At 40.7% G+C, this 17456-nt stretch overlaps 1 protein-coding gene across 5 annotated transcripts in view; it reads left to right on the top strand.

Moving 5' to 3' along the window:
- The window catches only part of EZH2 (enhancer of zeste 2 polycomb repressive complex 2 subunit), a 122615-nt gene that overhangs the window by 59170 nt on the left and 45989 nt on the right, over nucleotides 1–17456 (top strand). For 4 of the 5 annotated variants that reach the window (XM_034761288.1, XM_034761290.1, XM_034761287.1 and 1 more), the window contains 3 exons: nucleotides 6997–7120; nucleotides 9557–9685; nucleotides 14415–14531. In XM_034761288.1, coding sequence (XP_034617179.1) covers nucleotides 6997–7120; nucleotides 9557–9685; nucleotides 14415–14531 — 370 coding nt within the window. The remainder of the gene's footprint in view (nucleotides 1–6996; nucleotides 7121–9556; nucleotides 9686–14414; nucleotides 14532–17456) is intronic. The other variant, XM_034761286.1, reaches the window with a different exon arrangement.

Below are 17456 nucleotides of genomic sequence, written 5' to 3'. Positions count from 1 at the left end.
CTGAAGTCGACATACTTAGATCGACTTACCGTGGTGTCTTCACTGCAGTAAGTCGACTGCTGCCGCTCCCCCGTCAATTCCGCCTGCGCCTCTCACGGCGGTGGAGTACAGGAGTCGACGGGAAACGCTCTGGGATCGATTTATCATGTCTAGACTAAGAAACGATAAATCGACCCCTGCTGGATTGATCAGTGCCCGACGATCCAGTGGGTAGTGTAGACATACCCTGAGAGTTAAAGAATTAAAAATATTGGCTAGAATAATAAAGCTATTACTACACAGTGCTGTTTAAGAAATTTTGTGACATGCTATGGACAACCTTTTCTGTACAATGAATTAGAAGTGTGGATTAAGAGTAGTGTATTGTGTATTAGTATGTTTTGTTGCATGCATGATATTTACGTAACTGAAAATGTAGTAATGTTCATATAAGTGTCTAATATTTACGTCTTAAAACATTGCAACAATGGCCCATTTTGTACTCTCAGGCAAGGGTTTAATTTCTCTTTATTAGTTATTCTGATGGGAAGATTCCCAGCACCCCTTTTTGCCACTTTAGGAGCGGTTTTTATAGATCACCTTTAATTGTATTGGTATCCAAGAAATACTCAATCTTCTTTAAATCAAGCAACCTCTCCAACCGGTTTAGCCGTGATAGTTTCCCATATGCTTGTGCGTCCTTGATGGGTGCTTCCACAGTGGCTGAGAAAAATAGGAGAGGAGTTTTAAACAAGGCGTTTTTTTTTTTTTTGCTTTCAGCAGCAAAATGGTATGAAATTGAACTGATTTTCTGCATTCATTATAACTGGAACATGTATCACATGTCAGCATGCGACTCGTAACAGATGTATTAATTGGTTAAGAAATTTAGTTCTAATTTACATCGTTGGCTGCTGTAAGTAAATAGAGCCCTGCTTAAAATTAATAGTAATTAATCTCTAGCTCATTTTAGAGTGTAGGGAGGTTATCGTAACTACATTATGAAACATTGAGCAAAACTTGTGACAAATTAGGGCAAGGTTTGAAACAAAAGTATGCAAGTCACATGTTCAACACTTGCCATTTTAAAATTAATAGAGGGTGAACGACAATGTTAAAAAAATGCGTTCAACTTAAAAATCACTTCTATTTGAATGTTTTTACTGATTGTAATTAAAAATAAAATTACTATAAGTGAATGAGAATTTTTTTTTGTTCATTGTTTTTACTTATGTATTTGATAACAATCTACAAATCACTTTCATTGTCTTCCTATATAGTCACTTGAGGCCCAGTCCTGGGCACATTTTACAAATGTAATTTTACTGTCTGAGTAAAGCTACTTGTATGTTTCCAGGATTGGGCCCTTAATTAGTTTCCCATCTGTGTAGGTTTTTCACACAGGAACAGAAGTGAGAAAGATAGGAAAACAAAAATGATTGTAAAACCACAGGAATTGGCCGGTGGTTGCAAGGGTTGAATCAATATAGCTAAAATCTTTTGAATGCCACACTTTAAGTAAACTTCTACAACTTTGTGTGTGTATACTCCTATAAGCCAGGTTTAAACCAAAGTAAGTGTACACATGCAAAGTTGTAGAAGTTTAAGTCTGTTTAATCTCTTGCCTTTAATTAAACCACTGCAATTTCTGTAGTCAGGCCCTGAAGTGATTTCTAATTTATATTTAAAATTGAGTAGTTGTGACAACTTGTCCCTTTAATGCATTAGCTTTTCAATTTTGTAGTCGTTGGTGCAAATCCAGTTGTTCTTTGCATGTCCCCTGTATATTTCCATTAACAGGATGCATTGACCAGATGCAGCTTACACAGTGGAACTCTAACTAGCAGTGCCCATTGGGGTGTTTACCCTCCCCCACTTCTCTCTCACCATTCCTGAACATTATTAGGGCAAGGTTATAAAAGGGGCAAGGTATTCCGGCTGCTTCAGTTCCTTCCTATCTCAACCGGCTGTCAGTTCAGGAACAAACTTTCAGACCCTCAATTTATTTCAGTGCCTTCTGAAGTTTTAGCATAGGCTTTTAGGATAGTTTGTGTATATAGTTATTTTTAAGTAATGTTAATTTTTTTATATTTACATATATATTTAATGAAGTGTTAGATTCGATCCTTCAGTTTTGAGATAACAGATCTGAATATTAAGAGATTGGGATTTAACAGATGTAGTGTCCATTAGTGTTTTTGACATCCAGTATGTAAACTAGCTGCCTGGTGTACCTAGGAGCATGATAGTCTCTGTCAGGGTGTTCAAGATACTCTGCTTTTATTCTAAGCAAGGATGCTGTGACAAAAGAAACTGCAGGCTATAGTAGTGCAGGAGGCATTGGCAGCTGCCAGAACTGATACTTCACTAGGATCTAAGAGATTCCACAAACTGGCTTCAGTCCCTAATACCTCAGGAGCCAAGGAGCAGCAAAAATTTCTGCAGCTTCAGTTCCATGCTCTACAAAAGTTATGAGACAGGATCCAACATTACCAGATCCAAAACCTAAAAGCAAAAGACTCCTCACTACTGTCGGTCTCTGTATCCAGAGCCAGCCCATGAGAGAGAAGTTCTTCAGAACCGTGTGTGCCAGTGCGGCTAAGAAACCAGTGAGGAGAAAGGACTCTGTTACAAACACCAAGAGATGTTCTGTGTACTTTCAGATCTGACCATTTGGATTCTAGAACTCCCGAACAGAAGACTAAGCATAAGGAGACAGATTCTCAGATACAGAAAGAGGGAGCTGAGTACTGGTTCCAAACTGGCTTGCCAACAGTCTGTTACAGGGATTGCAAAATCTACCACATGGATCTTCATCTTCACGTCTCAGGTCTGGCAGCATCGGTTAACCACTTATTCAGAGTAACAACGATGACTCTGGTCACGTATGCTTGATACTCCACCACTGACCAAAAGAAGAGTAGAAGACACATGAATTTCTCTACCTCTTCCTCCACCCAAGACCCTTTCAGGATTTCTGAATAAGTACTTTCACCATTTTCTGTCCTGCAGGTGAGATCACTGATACGCCTTTACAGTTGGGATCGTAAACAAGTTTGAATCTGCAACTGGACTTTGAATCTGAACTAATCCCATGTCATAAGGAGAAATACACTTCCAAAGAAGTATATGGAGGATCCTTATGCTAAATTCTGTTGCATGGATCCAAATATGGACTTCTGGCTGGAGTGGCAAGTTCATCCATGGGTGAGATGGCCATACTGGCCCTTCCCTGGGCAACATAGAGAGCTTGAGCATCCTTTTTATATAAAGAAACTTTCCCACCTAGGATTTGAGAGAGACTGCAAGGATCCCATCCAGTTTCTGGATTAATCTATAGGTTAAAAAAAAAAACAGTGCCTACTGTCTTACTGGATGGTCTTTTAAAGAAAGAAGAACTGACGATAGCTGAACAAAGTTATGAAACAGATAATGAATTGGAGAATTAGACACACTCAGATGTTACTGTGGGGAGATTACAACTTCTTTTTCTCCTCAGAGGATGCAGTTCTCTTTCACAAGCTAATTGACAGGATGACAGTGACTCTAGGGATTTCCTTTGCCTATTGAGGAGACTTCTCACTGCATATATGACCTCCTAGGTTCATTCTCTAGAAACAGAATTATACTTCCTCTCTGATTTTTGCCAAATGAGAAAGTCCATCTGGTCTTCACCTGCCTCAGCACAAGCTATGTCGAAAGAAAGAAAAACCTTATCTTGTCTTTCAAAAAGGCTTTTCTATGTTCTGTACACATCCAGCCCCAAACTCTTTATTGGTGGAAGCCAATAAACCACAAATATAACTTCAGATTTGACATGAGGACAAAGGTGTTTAACAGTTTCCACCTTAGCTTTTCCTACCCCAACTGAAGATTGCCTGTGCCATTTTTATGGCAACCAGCAATCAATAACTTTGGGCGGATGATTTTTAAAGAGGGTACACAATAGATAATGCACTTCAGTTTGTGACGTTCTGAATCCCTCCTCCCCCTTTTCATGAGATCATGTTGAAATTAGAGTTCCCTCTCTTTTTACAAGCAGGTATGCTACAAAGGAAGTGCTGAGCAGTTTCAGGGGGAAAAGTTTTTATTCAAGGTATTTTCTAATTCTAAAAAAAGATGGAGGTCCCTATTGGACATCAGGAAGCTGAATTCATTTATAAATAGTTTTTGATTCCATATGGTGTCCATAAGATATTATTTCTTTTATTTCTATATCTCTGTAAGATCATCCCATCACATTTTGTAGTGTAAGGAAATCATGTCTAATATAAAGTCCTCCTTTTTGGTCTTTCTACCACCCCAAAAATTTTTGTGAAATGCCTTCCCTTAGTTGTGGCACATTGAAGGAGGCAAGGGATTTTTGTCTTGCCTAATTTAGACAATTTTCTGATTAAAAACTCTATCCAGAAAAGACAGCTGTATCCCAGATATGCTCTCTCTTTGAGAGACTACGACATATAAATAATGTCAGAATAAATTGAGAAAAGACATTGTAACATCCAGGCAATAGTTTCTGTTTATAGGAGCCATATTGGACTCAAAACTCAGGCAGAGCATGCCTTTCAAAGAAAAGATTTGTAAACATGGTCAGCCATCACCATTCTACATCATTCTCATAGCAGATGATCATTTTTCTCACGCTCATAGAGGGTTGTGATTTCTGTCATGGTGCATAAAGTCTTATTCATGTTGAAGAATGAGGTCTTTACAATACTGGTTGGCAAAGAATTGTACACCCAACTTAAACAGTGTATTTCAAAAGGAAATCCCAGCTGTGGTGGACTCACTGTCACAATGTTATGAAAGTAGCATTCTTCAATCTTCTGACAGTCAATTATAGTCAGTATAGGTGCATCCAATCTAGACTGGAGAGCTCATTTAGAGAGTTGGACACTCTGGGATCATTGGATTCCCACGAAAAAAATAGTTATCAGTCTCTCTCTTTTGGTCTTTCTCCATCAACGTACCCAAGCATACATTTTTGTTTAATACATCCTACAACATTTCAGATTAATATATTTCCTTCTTCACACCCTGCATAGTAATAGATGACATAATTAACGTAATAGATTATTTGTGTAAACAAGTATTTCAGGTTTCTTGAGACTTTATATATGATTAGTCTTTAAATATAAATATGAGAAAAGTCATTCTAAGATTTATTAGACTTCAGCCTTATAGTTGTTACTTATAAGATTGTCCTAAAGTCCATCTGAACTCTTCATGTTCTGTCTATACTGGGAAACTGTTGTTGCTAAAAACAGTTCTTTATCTCCTGAAAACTGTTTATTAGTGTAACCTGGACAAAATTGTTTTCAGTACTGTTTCAGGAAGTGTGGCAAAGTTCTGACAAACAGCACAGGCACTAAAACCATTTGTCTCTAGGTTAAGGAAGACGGTTCTGCATGGGTTACTCAGGCTATGTCTTCACTAGAAACGCTGTAGCACTTCAGTGTAGATGCTAATTAAAGCAATGGGCTCTCCTGTCACTGTAGTTAGTCTACCTCCCCAAGAGGCGGTACCTAGGTTGCTGAACAAATTCTTCCGTTGATCTGATGTTGTCAATGCTGGTTGATTTTTCACACTTCTGAGTGACATAGCTGGGTCAGCCTAACTGTTTAGTGTAGACCTGGCCTTTAGTTTACATTTAGGAGGTTATCTTCACAACCACAGAAGCGAGAAATGATTCTGCAGAAGTTGATGACACTTGCATAAGAGCTTCCAACTTTCACCGATCGACTGGATTTTTTTTCAGCTCTGCTAGCCAGAGTGATTATTGTGAATATAATGCACTGTTGCAAATTAAAGTAAAGTTCAAATAAAATACAGTAGGCTGTAGTGGTTCATTTCTTTAATGTAGGCAAGTCTTGAGGGAATGGCTTTGTTTTAGGAGTTCTAGCATTGTTGGCAGCCAGGAAGTGCAATGTACTTTAAATGGTGACAGCTATTTAAAGTATTTGGCATTGTTATGAGACCATTACGTAGGTATATTGGCAAAATGTGCAGATTTTTTTAATACAAAGCACACATGAATCTCAATTTTTTTTCATTGTCTGATTGTTAATATTTGTGTGAAAAAGCTTGTAAATAAATGATATACATGTCCTTTCCTGTATTTAGGACCAAGTGTATGTAAATAGCTTACTTTACTATGGCTGGAGATTTTTTTTTGGTCTATCTTGTTTATTTATTCAGTTTTAAACTCTTACCTCCATAATACTTGTTTACACAATAATGCTTTTATAGTTAAAACATTTAAAACAATGGTACTGCTGAATAGTAACTTGTTTAAATATCAACAGAGGGTCCTGTGGCACCTTTAAGACTAACAGAAATATTGGGAGCATAAGCTTTCGTGGGTAAGAACCTCACTTTTTCAGATGCATCTGAAGAAGTGAGGTTCTTACCCACGAAAGCTTATGCTCCCAATACTTCTGATAGTCTTAAAGGTGCCACAGGACCCTTTGTTGCTTTTTACAGATTCAGACTAACACGGCTACCCCTCTGATACTTGTTTAAATATCTTATTCTGGTTTTCCATGTCCCTGGTGACATTCACAGTAATATGGCTTCCAGTTTGAGACTCAAATACAAACTATAACTAGACAGTTTAACTTCCCAATACTTTAGTTACTTCATAGTGTGAAGCGTTTCTCAGCATCTGAACTTTTCCATTGGCTTCCTGAGTTAAGGGCTTGATCCTGCAAGGTGCTGAGCAGGGTGGCAGTTAAGCATGTGCTTAACTATAAGCACATGAGTAGTCCCATTGACTTCCAGTGCAATTGTTCCCATGCTTAAAATTAAGAATGCTTAACTGCTTTGCTGGATTAGGGCAGGCTAATTAGCACCTTACAGGATCGAGTCCTGGAAGGTTAACTTTTTTCTGTAAATGTCTAATTTTTCTTTAACCCATTGTCCATCTATCTGCTCAGTCACTGTAAAATGATCTATAAGACACTATCCTATCTATAGTGGGTAGGTCAGTGACTCTTAACATGATATTGTTGATTACAGGATAATCATGGGTCAGACGGGAAAGAAATCTGAAAAGGGACCAATTTGTTGGCGGAAGCGTGTAAAATCAGAATACATGCGACTGAGGCAGCTCAAGAGGTTCCGCCGGGCAGATGAAGTTAAGGTATGTCACCTGTACCTCCTTAAAGAAAATCGTATATGGTAGGCATTAGAATGGATTTTCTTCTGAAATATAAATTAGAATTGAAATCTTGCACTTAACAAAATATATTTTATGTATATATTTGTTGGAAAATACGATTTTTCTGAAGGAGAAGATGTAAATACTCCTTTTTTTTTTTTTTAAATAAAAGGTGTTGCACATCTCTATTAATACAATTTTTGGCATTTAATAGTTAATGTCTAATTAGAATTATGAATTTGTAGGCAGGCATTTACACAATACATTCGGTTACACATTTAATTCAGTCAGGATATGCTAAAGATCAGTATTCATTTATGCTTGAAAAATCCTTGCAGTTTTTAGGGGAGTTGATTCTGTGGAGAGTGGCCATATCCTCCCTGCCTTGCAGCACCATCATGAAACCCTAGGTCTCCAAACATTCAGAAATGGCGTGCATGTAGGAGGAGGAAGGAGGGATAATACAGTCAGTCTCCGTACCTCTCCACAGACAATATTGAGTCAGCTCTTCCACCATGCCCCTTAACCCCATTTTTGTTTAGTTCCTTTAATGTAGGGGGGAAACAGTAGAGATGGGTTGGCCTTTTTATTTCCACTTTCCCATAATTCAGAAATGACTGACTATACTTTCTCACCTTTAAAAATATAAAGTCCTATCATGGCTGAGATCAAGCCTGAGTAACTTAAAATTGAGTTATTGAGAACGGAAGCATTAGATCATGAAGCATAGTGATGGTAAGATAGGCTATGTGTAAAAATTGTAATCTTTACAATAAAAGTGACACTAGGATCCTTAAGTCTGTTTGCCTTTTATATCATATGCATTAATGTCAAGGATTTTTGTGACTTTATATATAAATCAATCCACCTGGAAACTATGAAATATGTTTATCTGTGATTTGTATTGTTTAATCATGGAAATACAGGACCCCTCTTTTTGCTGGTGAACATGGCAACTTTAAAGAAAAATAACTGTTCCATAATTCTATATTTAAATATTTAAGAGGAAAAATACTTTTCAAAATATGTAGAAATGTCGAAAATTATTTTTCTAGTAAAATTTGTGTTCATTTTATGTATTATCATGGTGCTGCTTAAGTGTAGTTAGTGTTTTCAAAGATGTATGCTTTGTTAATAAAATTAGGGTGACCAGATCACAGAAATGAAATATGGTGTGTGGGGGGGGGGGGGAGCCGTTCCGCAGGGGCCGGGGAAATTAGCAGGCCCCGGCCACACCGCGGCCGCGCGCGCTACCCTCCCCGTGGCCCCGGGCACGTGCGGCGCGCCCCGCCGGGAAGGAGCCGCTGGAGCGCAGCCAAGCAGGAGAGGCGCGGGGCTCCGGACCCAGCAGCGGCGGGGGAGAGCGGCTCATGTAAAGTTTATCGGCTGGGGCTGGACACCGGCCAGCTCCTCGCCCCTGTAGGGGGGTAGCATCCCCGCCCCACGCCAGCATGTACCACCGGCCACCGCAGGCCAGGTAAGAAGCCGAGTTCCCCCCTCGTCCTGGCCCCTCAGCTGAGCAGCATTCCTCCTCCCTCCCCGACTTGCAACTGTAATGGGGCGCAAGCCTGGAGGGAAGGGGTGGTGACGTGGCTTCCAGTTCCTGGAGCTGCTGGTGAGTACGAGCTCTGGCACCGGGCAGGCAAGGTGGCTGGCAAGGGGGCTGCTCCCCCAGGAGGGAGGGCGGTGGGGCTTAGCTGAGGAGCCAGGACGAAGGGGGAGTGGGGGACTCAGCTCCTTACGTGGCCTGCGGCAGCCGGCGACACATGCTGAAGCTGGGTGTGGGGCGGGGACACTATTCCCCCTACAAGGGTGAGGAGCAGGCCAGGGTCCTCCTCGAGCCGATAAACTTTATATGGCCCGCTCACACGGCCCCGAGCCGCTCTCCCGCGCCGCTGCCGGGGTCCGGAGGGCCCCCCCCCCCGTCTCCCTCCTGGGGGAGCAGCCCCCTTGCCAGCCCCCCTTTCCCGCCCGGTGCTGGAGCTCATACTGAAGACTCACCAGCGCCAGGAACTGGAAGCCATGCCATCGCCACCACCACCCCCTCCCTCCAGGCTTGCGCCGCCATTACAGCTGCAAGCCTGGGAGGGAGGAGGAATGCCACGTGCTTGGGGAAGAGGCGGGGCCAGGGCGGGGATTTGGGGAGGGATCCAATAGGGGAAGGAGGGGGGCGGAGTCGGGGCGGGGGGAGCGAGAGTTCCTCCGGGAGGGCAAAATTGCTTGTTTGTCCAGTGTCCCGACCGCACATGGGTCGGGATGCGGGACAAACAAGCAAATATCGGGGACAGTCCCGATAAAATCGGGACGTCTGGTCACCCTAAATAAAATAGACCTGATAGTACTTGAAGAGGTTATTAAATGAATTTTGACTCCTTTCTTAATTTGCTTGCAACATTTACAATTCTCTTTCATTCTTAGAGTATGTTTAATTCTAATCGTCAGAAGATACTGGAAAGAACAGAAATCTTAAATCAAGAATGGAAACAACGTAGGATACAGCCTGTACACATCATGACTTCTGTGAGCTCATTGCGTGGGACCAGGGAGGTTGGTTAACGTGTTGTGGTAATTCTAGTTACAAAGTTGTCAGCACATTTTGGTTTTACTGGTGAAAAATTGGCGGGTAGATCATGTGTTAGCCACTAATGTTCTCTTTTTATATGAAGTCCTAGCACCTTTCTAGGAATTATTGATTATTACTCCTATCAGATGCTTACTGGGAAGAAATCAATAAAATGCTACTTAGTTAAGAACCCAACGTGCACAAAATTAAGTCTTTTTGCAGCAGAAAATGTTTAGGTCACACATTACCATCCTTTAATCAGGCCTTGTCTCATGGGAACTTGGGATCTGATCTACTTGCCACTAATGTCAATGGAAAAACTTCTGTTGCCTTTAATGGCAGCTGGATCAGGCCCTCGCTTCATAAAAGAAAGTGCATGAAAATAGTGAACAGATTAGTTTGCATAGGCCTCGCTTATACTAGAAAAGTTAAGCACTGGCTTAACTAAATAGGTTGAAAATGGATGTAGTTTAAACTGGGGAAAGTAACTGAAATACTTTCCTCTTGGATTGTATTTTCTAAATGGACAATCTACCCTAAATTCTCAATTACTGAGGGACAATCTTCACTCATTGATGTATGTGCTTTTCACAACCAACTCTATGTAACTTTTCGTGAGTGATGTACTCAAATACTTGGATGCTAATATCTAAACCAGGGGCGGGCAAACTTTTTGGCCTGAGGGCTGCATCGGGTTTCGTAAATTGTATGGAGGGCCGGTTAGGGGAGGGGGTCGTGGCCCAACCCCCACCTCCTTCTTCCCCTCCCGCCCCCCCGAACTCCTGCCCCATCCACACGCCCTGCTCACTGTCCCCTGACTGCCCCTGGACCCCCGCCGCTCCATCCAACCCCTTGTCTCATTCCTGATCCCCCTGGGACCCCTGCCCCATCCAACCATCCCTTTTCCCTGTCCCCTGAATTTTTTAAAAGGGAACTTTTATACAATTAGTTCTTTTAGCCATAAATGTATGTATCTTCCATTTGTCTTCTTTTTGAAACTATTTCCAGCCCATGTGTCTTAGTGTTCCTTCTACTCCTCTCTTATGAAAGTAGTCCTGCAAGCAAAAATGGAAAACAGATGACTGGCTCCAGTCCTACAAAACAATGCACACAGGGAAAGTCACACTGAAGTCAGTGGGGCTCCATACTTGCATGGGCTACACCCACATACATACAGGATGAGAGCTTTTGATAGTATTTGACAGTAGTTTTAACAAGTGCTGAAAACAAAAATTGTTGTAAGGGTCATGCGTCAATTTTTTCAGTTCTTTGGAGGAAAAGAGCCAAATTTCACCTTCAGGGTTATGACTTGGATATATCAGTTTTTGACTTGCTAGCTTGAATTGCCTTCTTGATCGAAGGGAATTTTATGTTAATTTCCTGTCTGAATCAATGAATTGATTATTGCATTCTAATCCAGTTTGTCTCAGAAAGCACTCTCAGAAGAGCTCTACTCTCAATACTTGATTTAAAAATTGCCATAATTTATAATAGGAGAATTAAGACAGTTTATAAAAATGTATCTGAATCCTTTTAAAATAAATTTAAATATTTATTTTTGTCTCAAATACATTGGCTGGAGACTTGATATCTTGTGTGCAGTTTTCATGAGGGTGACACACTCAGTGTGGGTTGCAAGTATTATAGGTGACACTCCTTTGTTTCTGTGGAGCCACAGACCTTGGTTTTCAGTTGCCTTCAGTGACTCGCTAGACTATTGAGTGGCATTGACCAGAGCCACTCCCACAAATGTAATTTCTTTATTTAATGATTATTGAATAGAGTTCAAAAGCAGGCAGAGTATCACACAGGATCATAAATGGGATTTAAAATATTGACTTTGTTCTCACTTTGCATAAACATAATGTTGCCTTGAGATTTTTAGTTATATTCTTTTTTTTAAAGGACAAAATCATTTTTATAATTTTGCATACTTTCTAGACTTAAATGATGGCATGAAAAAGTTGCTAGAGAGCTACTAGTCAAAGAATTAAATCTAAATCAAATTTCTAAAGACACCAACTAGCCAGGGACTGATACAACAGATAGTCTTCCAAGTTAAGGTGTCTTTGGAAATTTGAAGCCTACTTTGCTGACTTTTGGAAGAAAGCTTTCTGTCTTCCCTTCCTCTAATCTTCCTCGGTACTCTGACGGGAATAGAGGTCCACTACTGTACCCCTGCAGCAGCATAAAGGCTTCTGAAAAGCATATGGTGAAAGTGATCAGTGTCTTGTTAATTTCACATTGCTCCTGACTGTCAAAGCAGTACAGGAACAAAGGTACTGCAGCTGTCTGTCTGCGTACCCGGGTGGAGTAGTTTGCACACTGTAACATTCTCTTAATGTGTTTAATATGAATAAAGTTGAAGTCAAATACTTAAGAGTTGGGGAAATGCCAGAAGTAAAATTTTCCATACAAGCTTAATTTGGTTCCTTTTTGTGTATGCATTATGATATAGTCTTTACTTACATGATCCCATACTATTTTTTCCCCACAGAACCCCTGCCTCATTCAGTGTATGGGACAGACTTGCTCTGAGGATGAATTGAGGTTGTGTAATGAAGGAGAAGGCTTTTGTCTGTAGGATCTATCTCACTTGTTGCAGAAGTTGCAACGTGTATACTGACAGAGACAGGGATGTGCAGGAAGAGAGAGGATGGTTTCATGGTTCAAGCGGTTGAATGCCGCTCTGAATTCTGTCCCTGCCTGCGCTGCAAAGTTCCTGTGTAGTGCCACATTTTCTGGATACCCAGCTTGAGATCCTGGGGTTTGGTTTACAGAATTGCTGAGCAGTTGCAGCTGCAACTGAAGCCAGTTGGTGTTTTTATTTTTTTAATATAGATAGATACTATAGTGATGAGTGCTGTAGAAAAGTCTATGAGGAAATTAATAATGCTGTTTTCAGAGCAGTGTTTGAATAGTGTGCAGTAAATAAGGCATGTAGCCACACATTAAACAATGAAGATAAAACCAAAATATTGAATCGTTATCCATTGAAGGAGAATCGTCTGTCCTATGCACTGAATAAGGCAGGTGTCTCGTGGAAAAAAATATGATGGTTTTAAGTGAAAATGGTATAATACATATGTACACGAGCACTGAATTAAGATTGTATGGACAATCTTAATTCTTGCATTTCCTAACTCTTAACTGCTTGACTTTGTAACCTTAATATTATTTTTAAACATTGTATAAAATCACACATAAAATAAACTATGTGGGACATTTTATGTATTGTGCATGTCATACAATGACACAAAGGAATCTCTTCCCTCCCATCCTTGCTGCACATCAGCTTGTGGCTCCAAACCAAGGAGGTGTTAGAGCTTCTCAATGAAACTACTTTTTTTTTTTTTTTTTAAAGTATTTAACATGGGCACAACAATGTGTTTTTCCCTACATGTGTTCTGAGAAATGGCTGAATTGTTTGAATGGAAACTATAAGCAACTCTAAACAGGGTTCCCAAAGGCGAAGTGTTGAGCAGCCTTAAGTATAGGCACTGTTACCACCTCTGCCTATAATTGGGAGGGTTACAGTTGCAAGTAAAAGGGCTAGAAACTTTAAAAATAGAACCTTCAGAAACTAGTTGTGTAGGTGCTCGCAGTTATAAGAGCTAGTGGATTTTTCAGGCCCTGGGTTAGAATGTTTATGTATTATTCTAGGACAGTGGTCCCCAACCTTTTCCACCAAGGACCGTGACTGCCGGACAAACAGCCGCCGAAATGCCGCTGTGAAGAAGCAGAGTCATCAAGAGGCGTTGCCGCCAAAATTCGGCGGCATTTTGGCAGTAGTGCTTCTTGACATTGCCGCTTCTCGGCGACATTTCGGCGGCTGCTTTTCCGGCGGCCAGTAGGCAGACGCACATGGATGCCCCGGCGGGCGCCATGGCACCCGCGGGCACCACGTTGGGGACCCCTGTTCTAGGACTAACCAATTGTTTCATTTTTAAAACCATTTCTCATTTCACATTTTGAATTTTCTGTCTTCTCACTCTTTTTGTGATTTCTCTTCCTTCTTGGTCTAGGTCTGCAAAAAAGTGAATCGTAAAAAGTGTCATATTGAAAGCACTGTTTGACAGTTCAGTATTAGAGTAAATTTCACTTTACTGTTGTCCTGCACACAGTGTACATGGTCAAAGATTTTGGGATAGGATAGGAATACAGTGGAGGTCAAGACTTACAGACAAGTTGAAGTGATAACTTGTTGAAGTAGACTTTCTGGTATTAAAGGATCAACATATTAATGTTTCTAAAAAAAAATTCTTACTTGATCTCAGTGGTGCATTAATGTGAAGCCTGGAGGAATTCTTCTTTGTCTCCCAGACATCTAGTTAATACACTGTAAACACCAGATAAGACAGTTTATCATCAAGTACTAAATCTGTTTTAGATAACCAAATGCAATGATGTTTTTCTGGTAAGTAGGCTGAGTGTAATGGTACATGAGAGCATGGATATCACTGTATGGGATAGTAAACAAAGAACACCATGCTATGGAAACTATTAACAAATATTCTGCAAACAAAATAATTTGTGTTTCTTGCTTAGTAAACCTATTCCTAATGCTACCACCTAAAAAATGATGCATTTTTTCCAAAGACAGACTTACCTAATTCTGATATGGTTTAAATTTGATAAATTGAAACATCCTTTTGTATATTGTTATCAAAATTGCTACCAGGAGAGAAGTGTAATTTCTACCTCTCGTTTCAGTGCTCTGTTACCAGTGACTTAGATTTTCCAAAACAAGTCATCCCGCTCAAGACTCTGAATGCTGTTGCTTCAGTGCCCATAATGTATTCTTGGTCTCCCCTTCAGCAAAATTTTATGGTAAGTGTCACATTTTCAAGTTAACTGCACGTGTAGTCCACTCCAGGAATGCCACTCAGGTCTGCCTTGTCTCCTATGTCTTGGTAGGAACCTTTCTCCCACTCCCTTCTGACTGGGTTTTTATGACTACACAGACCGCCGCCATCCACTGTGATATCTCCAGCAAGCCAGTCTGGTTAAAGGCCAGCTCCTGCATTGCTTTCTTTCAGACAACAATTGATAGTGTTTTTCCCAGTATCCATACAGCTCTTCTAAGCAAGCATATTTATTCATAGGGCAAAAGCATTACAGAGAAAACAGAGATTTAAACCCACATTAAATGTACCAGAAACCACCGATCTTCCATATGGGGAGTCTGATATGCCAACATTCCTTCTAACCCTTTAGCAAGGGTTGGGACCTCCCTTTGGATAGGGAGTGATGTCCATCTGCTCAATCAAAATGAAGGCCATGAGCCAGTTCAAGCTCATCCTTTTTATATCAGAAGTCTTTTCTCTCTTTCCAGTCGCTGGCAAACCCAGCGTGATCCAGAATATGTAAACTACCTGCATGGTTGGAACTTCTCTGGCGTTGGTTAGTCTCAGGGTACATCTACACTACAGGGGGGAGTCGATTTAAGATACGCAAATTCAGCTACGTGAATAGCGTAGCTGAATTCGACGTATCGCAGCCGACTTACCACGTTGCGAGGACGGCGGCAAAATCGACTTCTGCGGCTTTCTGTCGGCGGCGCTTACTACCACCTCCGCTGGTGGAGTAAGATCCCCGAGAGGTCGATTTCTACCCGCCGATTCAGGCGGGTAGTATAGACCTAGCCTCAGTGACTTACCATATTTTAGTTCCTGGAGGAGCTGTTAACCCTTCCCCCTGGAGTAAAATGCAATCATACATAAACCATTCGTACATTTAATATAGGTGTCTCCAAAGATGCTGCCTGGAGTTGCAATATCTGTTAAAGTAAGTTTAAAAAATAGAAGCTGTGTGCATTTGGGGAGATAAATTACAGTGTAAGTGGAAACCAATAAACTAGTATATCCAAAAGGATAGAAATCTATTCCATTTGTTTAATATTTAGATCTATATAAAATATCTGAAATATTGCTTTCGGCACTGCTTTACATCAGTTTTCTTTTCTTGCTCTACCCAATTGCCTCTTTGATTTTTTTACCAGTTACTTCATAAACTTGAAAAACATATGAAAAAAGGTTGAATATTAAAAAGGTGACTTGATGGCAGGTTTTTCTGAGCAGACAAAAGTTTTAGTACTGATTCATTTTTAGAAAGAGGACATTTTAAAGATATTTGTTATTTACACTTGGGGAGTGTTAATGCTCAAGCCGAGAGAGAGAGCGAGCACTGGCTATAGATAGGGTTACCATATTTTAATTTAAAAAAAGGGGGACACTCCACGGGGTCCCGCCCCCCCCCCACTCTTGCCCCTTCCCCCGGCCCAGGACCCCCGGCCCCCCCAGGCACCAGCCGAGAACCCCCGGCCCTGCACTGCCAGCCCCCAGCCTAGCCCTGGCCCCTGGCCGAGCACCGTCGGCCCCTCCCTCTCTATTTTCCTGGACATGTCCGGCTTTTTGGGATTTCTTCCCGGACGGGGATTTGAGGCCCCAAAAGCCGGACATGTCCGGGAAAATCCGGACATATGGTAACCCTACTATAGACTTAACCTTTCTCACCTAAATCTTCCAGGGTTCCATAACGTGGGTATTGCAAAGTTAAGGATATTCCAGTCCTTGGCCTCACCAGAATAGAAATCCTGATTATGTACAATGGCTTTGTATTTAGGACAGATGTCAGTTAAGGTCTAGATTTTGACCTAAGTCAAATTTGAACTAAGTTTTTAGAAATTAGGACTAATGCCTTGTGTCCAGAAGGAAGTCCTAATAAATTATTGATTATTCTTGCATAATCTACTGTCAGTCTCCATTAAGTGATGTTAATTCTCTGAGAGCCAGGATTTATTGTATGATCTGGCTACTTATATTATGAACAGACATGCAAATTACTTAGGGAACTGCACTTTTGACACTACATATAACACTGGTCTACAATTTTGAGAAGTCGTCTGCTTCAGAGATAAAATGTGCTATTTATTATGTATTTTGATGTGCTGAATTCAAATATGACAATTAAAACAATTGATTGGCTACTGTTTCTAAGATATTTAAGTTTTTACATTTTATGTCTATGTATATTGTGTAGATAGTAGAGTTTTAATCATAAATTGTAAACCTAGGTCTTTTCATGTCTTTATGGTTGCTTTATCTGATAATATTTCACCTGTCCTGTTTATGGAACACTTTAAAAATCAGCAAAAGGGTTATATAAATAAAATTTATTATGAAACAAAAGGCAAAAAACTATTCTGTGCATAGTTTAGTCCTATTCAGTGTCTACTCGGCACTTCTTGGCTTGTCTCTTGTATTCATTAAATGGAGCATCTCTTGTCACTGTCCAGCAATAGTCTGCAAGCGTTGATGGGCTCCATTTGCCCCGATAGCGTTTCTCCATTGTTGCAATGTCCTGGTGAAATCACTCGCCGTGCTCGTCGCTCACTGCTCCGCAGTTCGGTGGAAAAAAATCTAGATGAGAGTGCAAAAAATGTATCTTTAGTGACATGTTGCAATCAAGGCTTTTGTCTGCCTTGAGGAGGTTTTCCACCAACAACCTGTAGTTGTCTGCCTTGTTGTTTCCGAGAAAATTTATTGCCACTAACTGCAAGGCTTTCCATGCCGTCTTTTCCTTGCCACGCAGTGCATGGTCAAATGCATCATCTCGAAGAAGTTCACGAATCTGAGGACCAACAAAGACACCTTCCTTTATCTTAGCTTCACTTAACCTTGGAAATGTTCCACGGAGGTACTTGAAAGCTGCTTGTGTTTTGTCAATGGGCTTGACAGAGTTCTTCATCAGACC

The sequence above is a fragment of the Trachemys scripta genome, chromosome 2 (assembly GCF_013100865.1).
Source record: "Trachemys scripta elegans isolate TJP31775 chromosome 2, CAS_Tse_1.0, whole genome shotgun sequence".
In the NCBI taxonomy this organism is placed as follows: domain Eukaryota; kingdom Metazoa; phylum Chordata; order Testudines; family Emydidae; genus Trachemys; species Trachemys scripta.
This window is presented reverse-complemented; position numbering and strand designations above follow the sequence as displayed.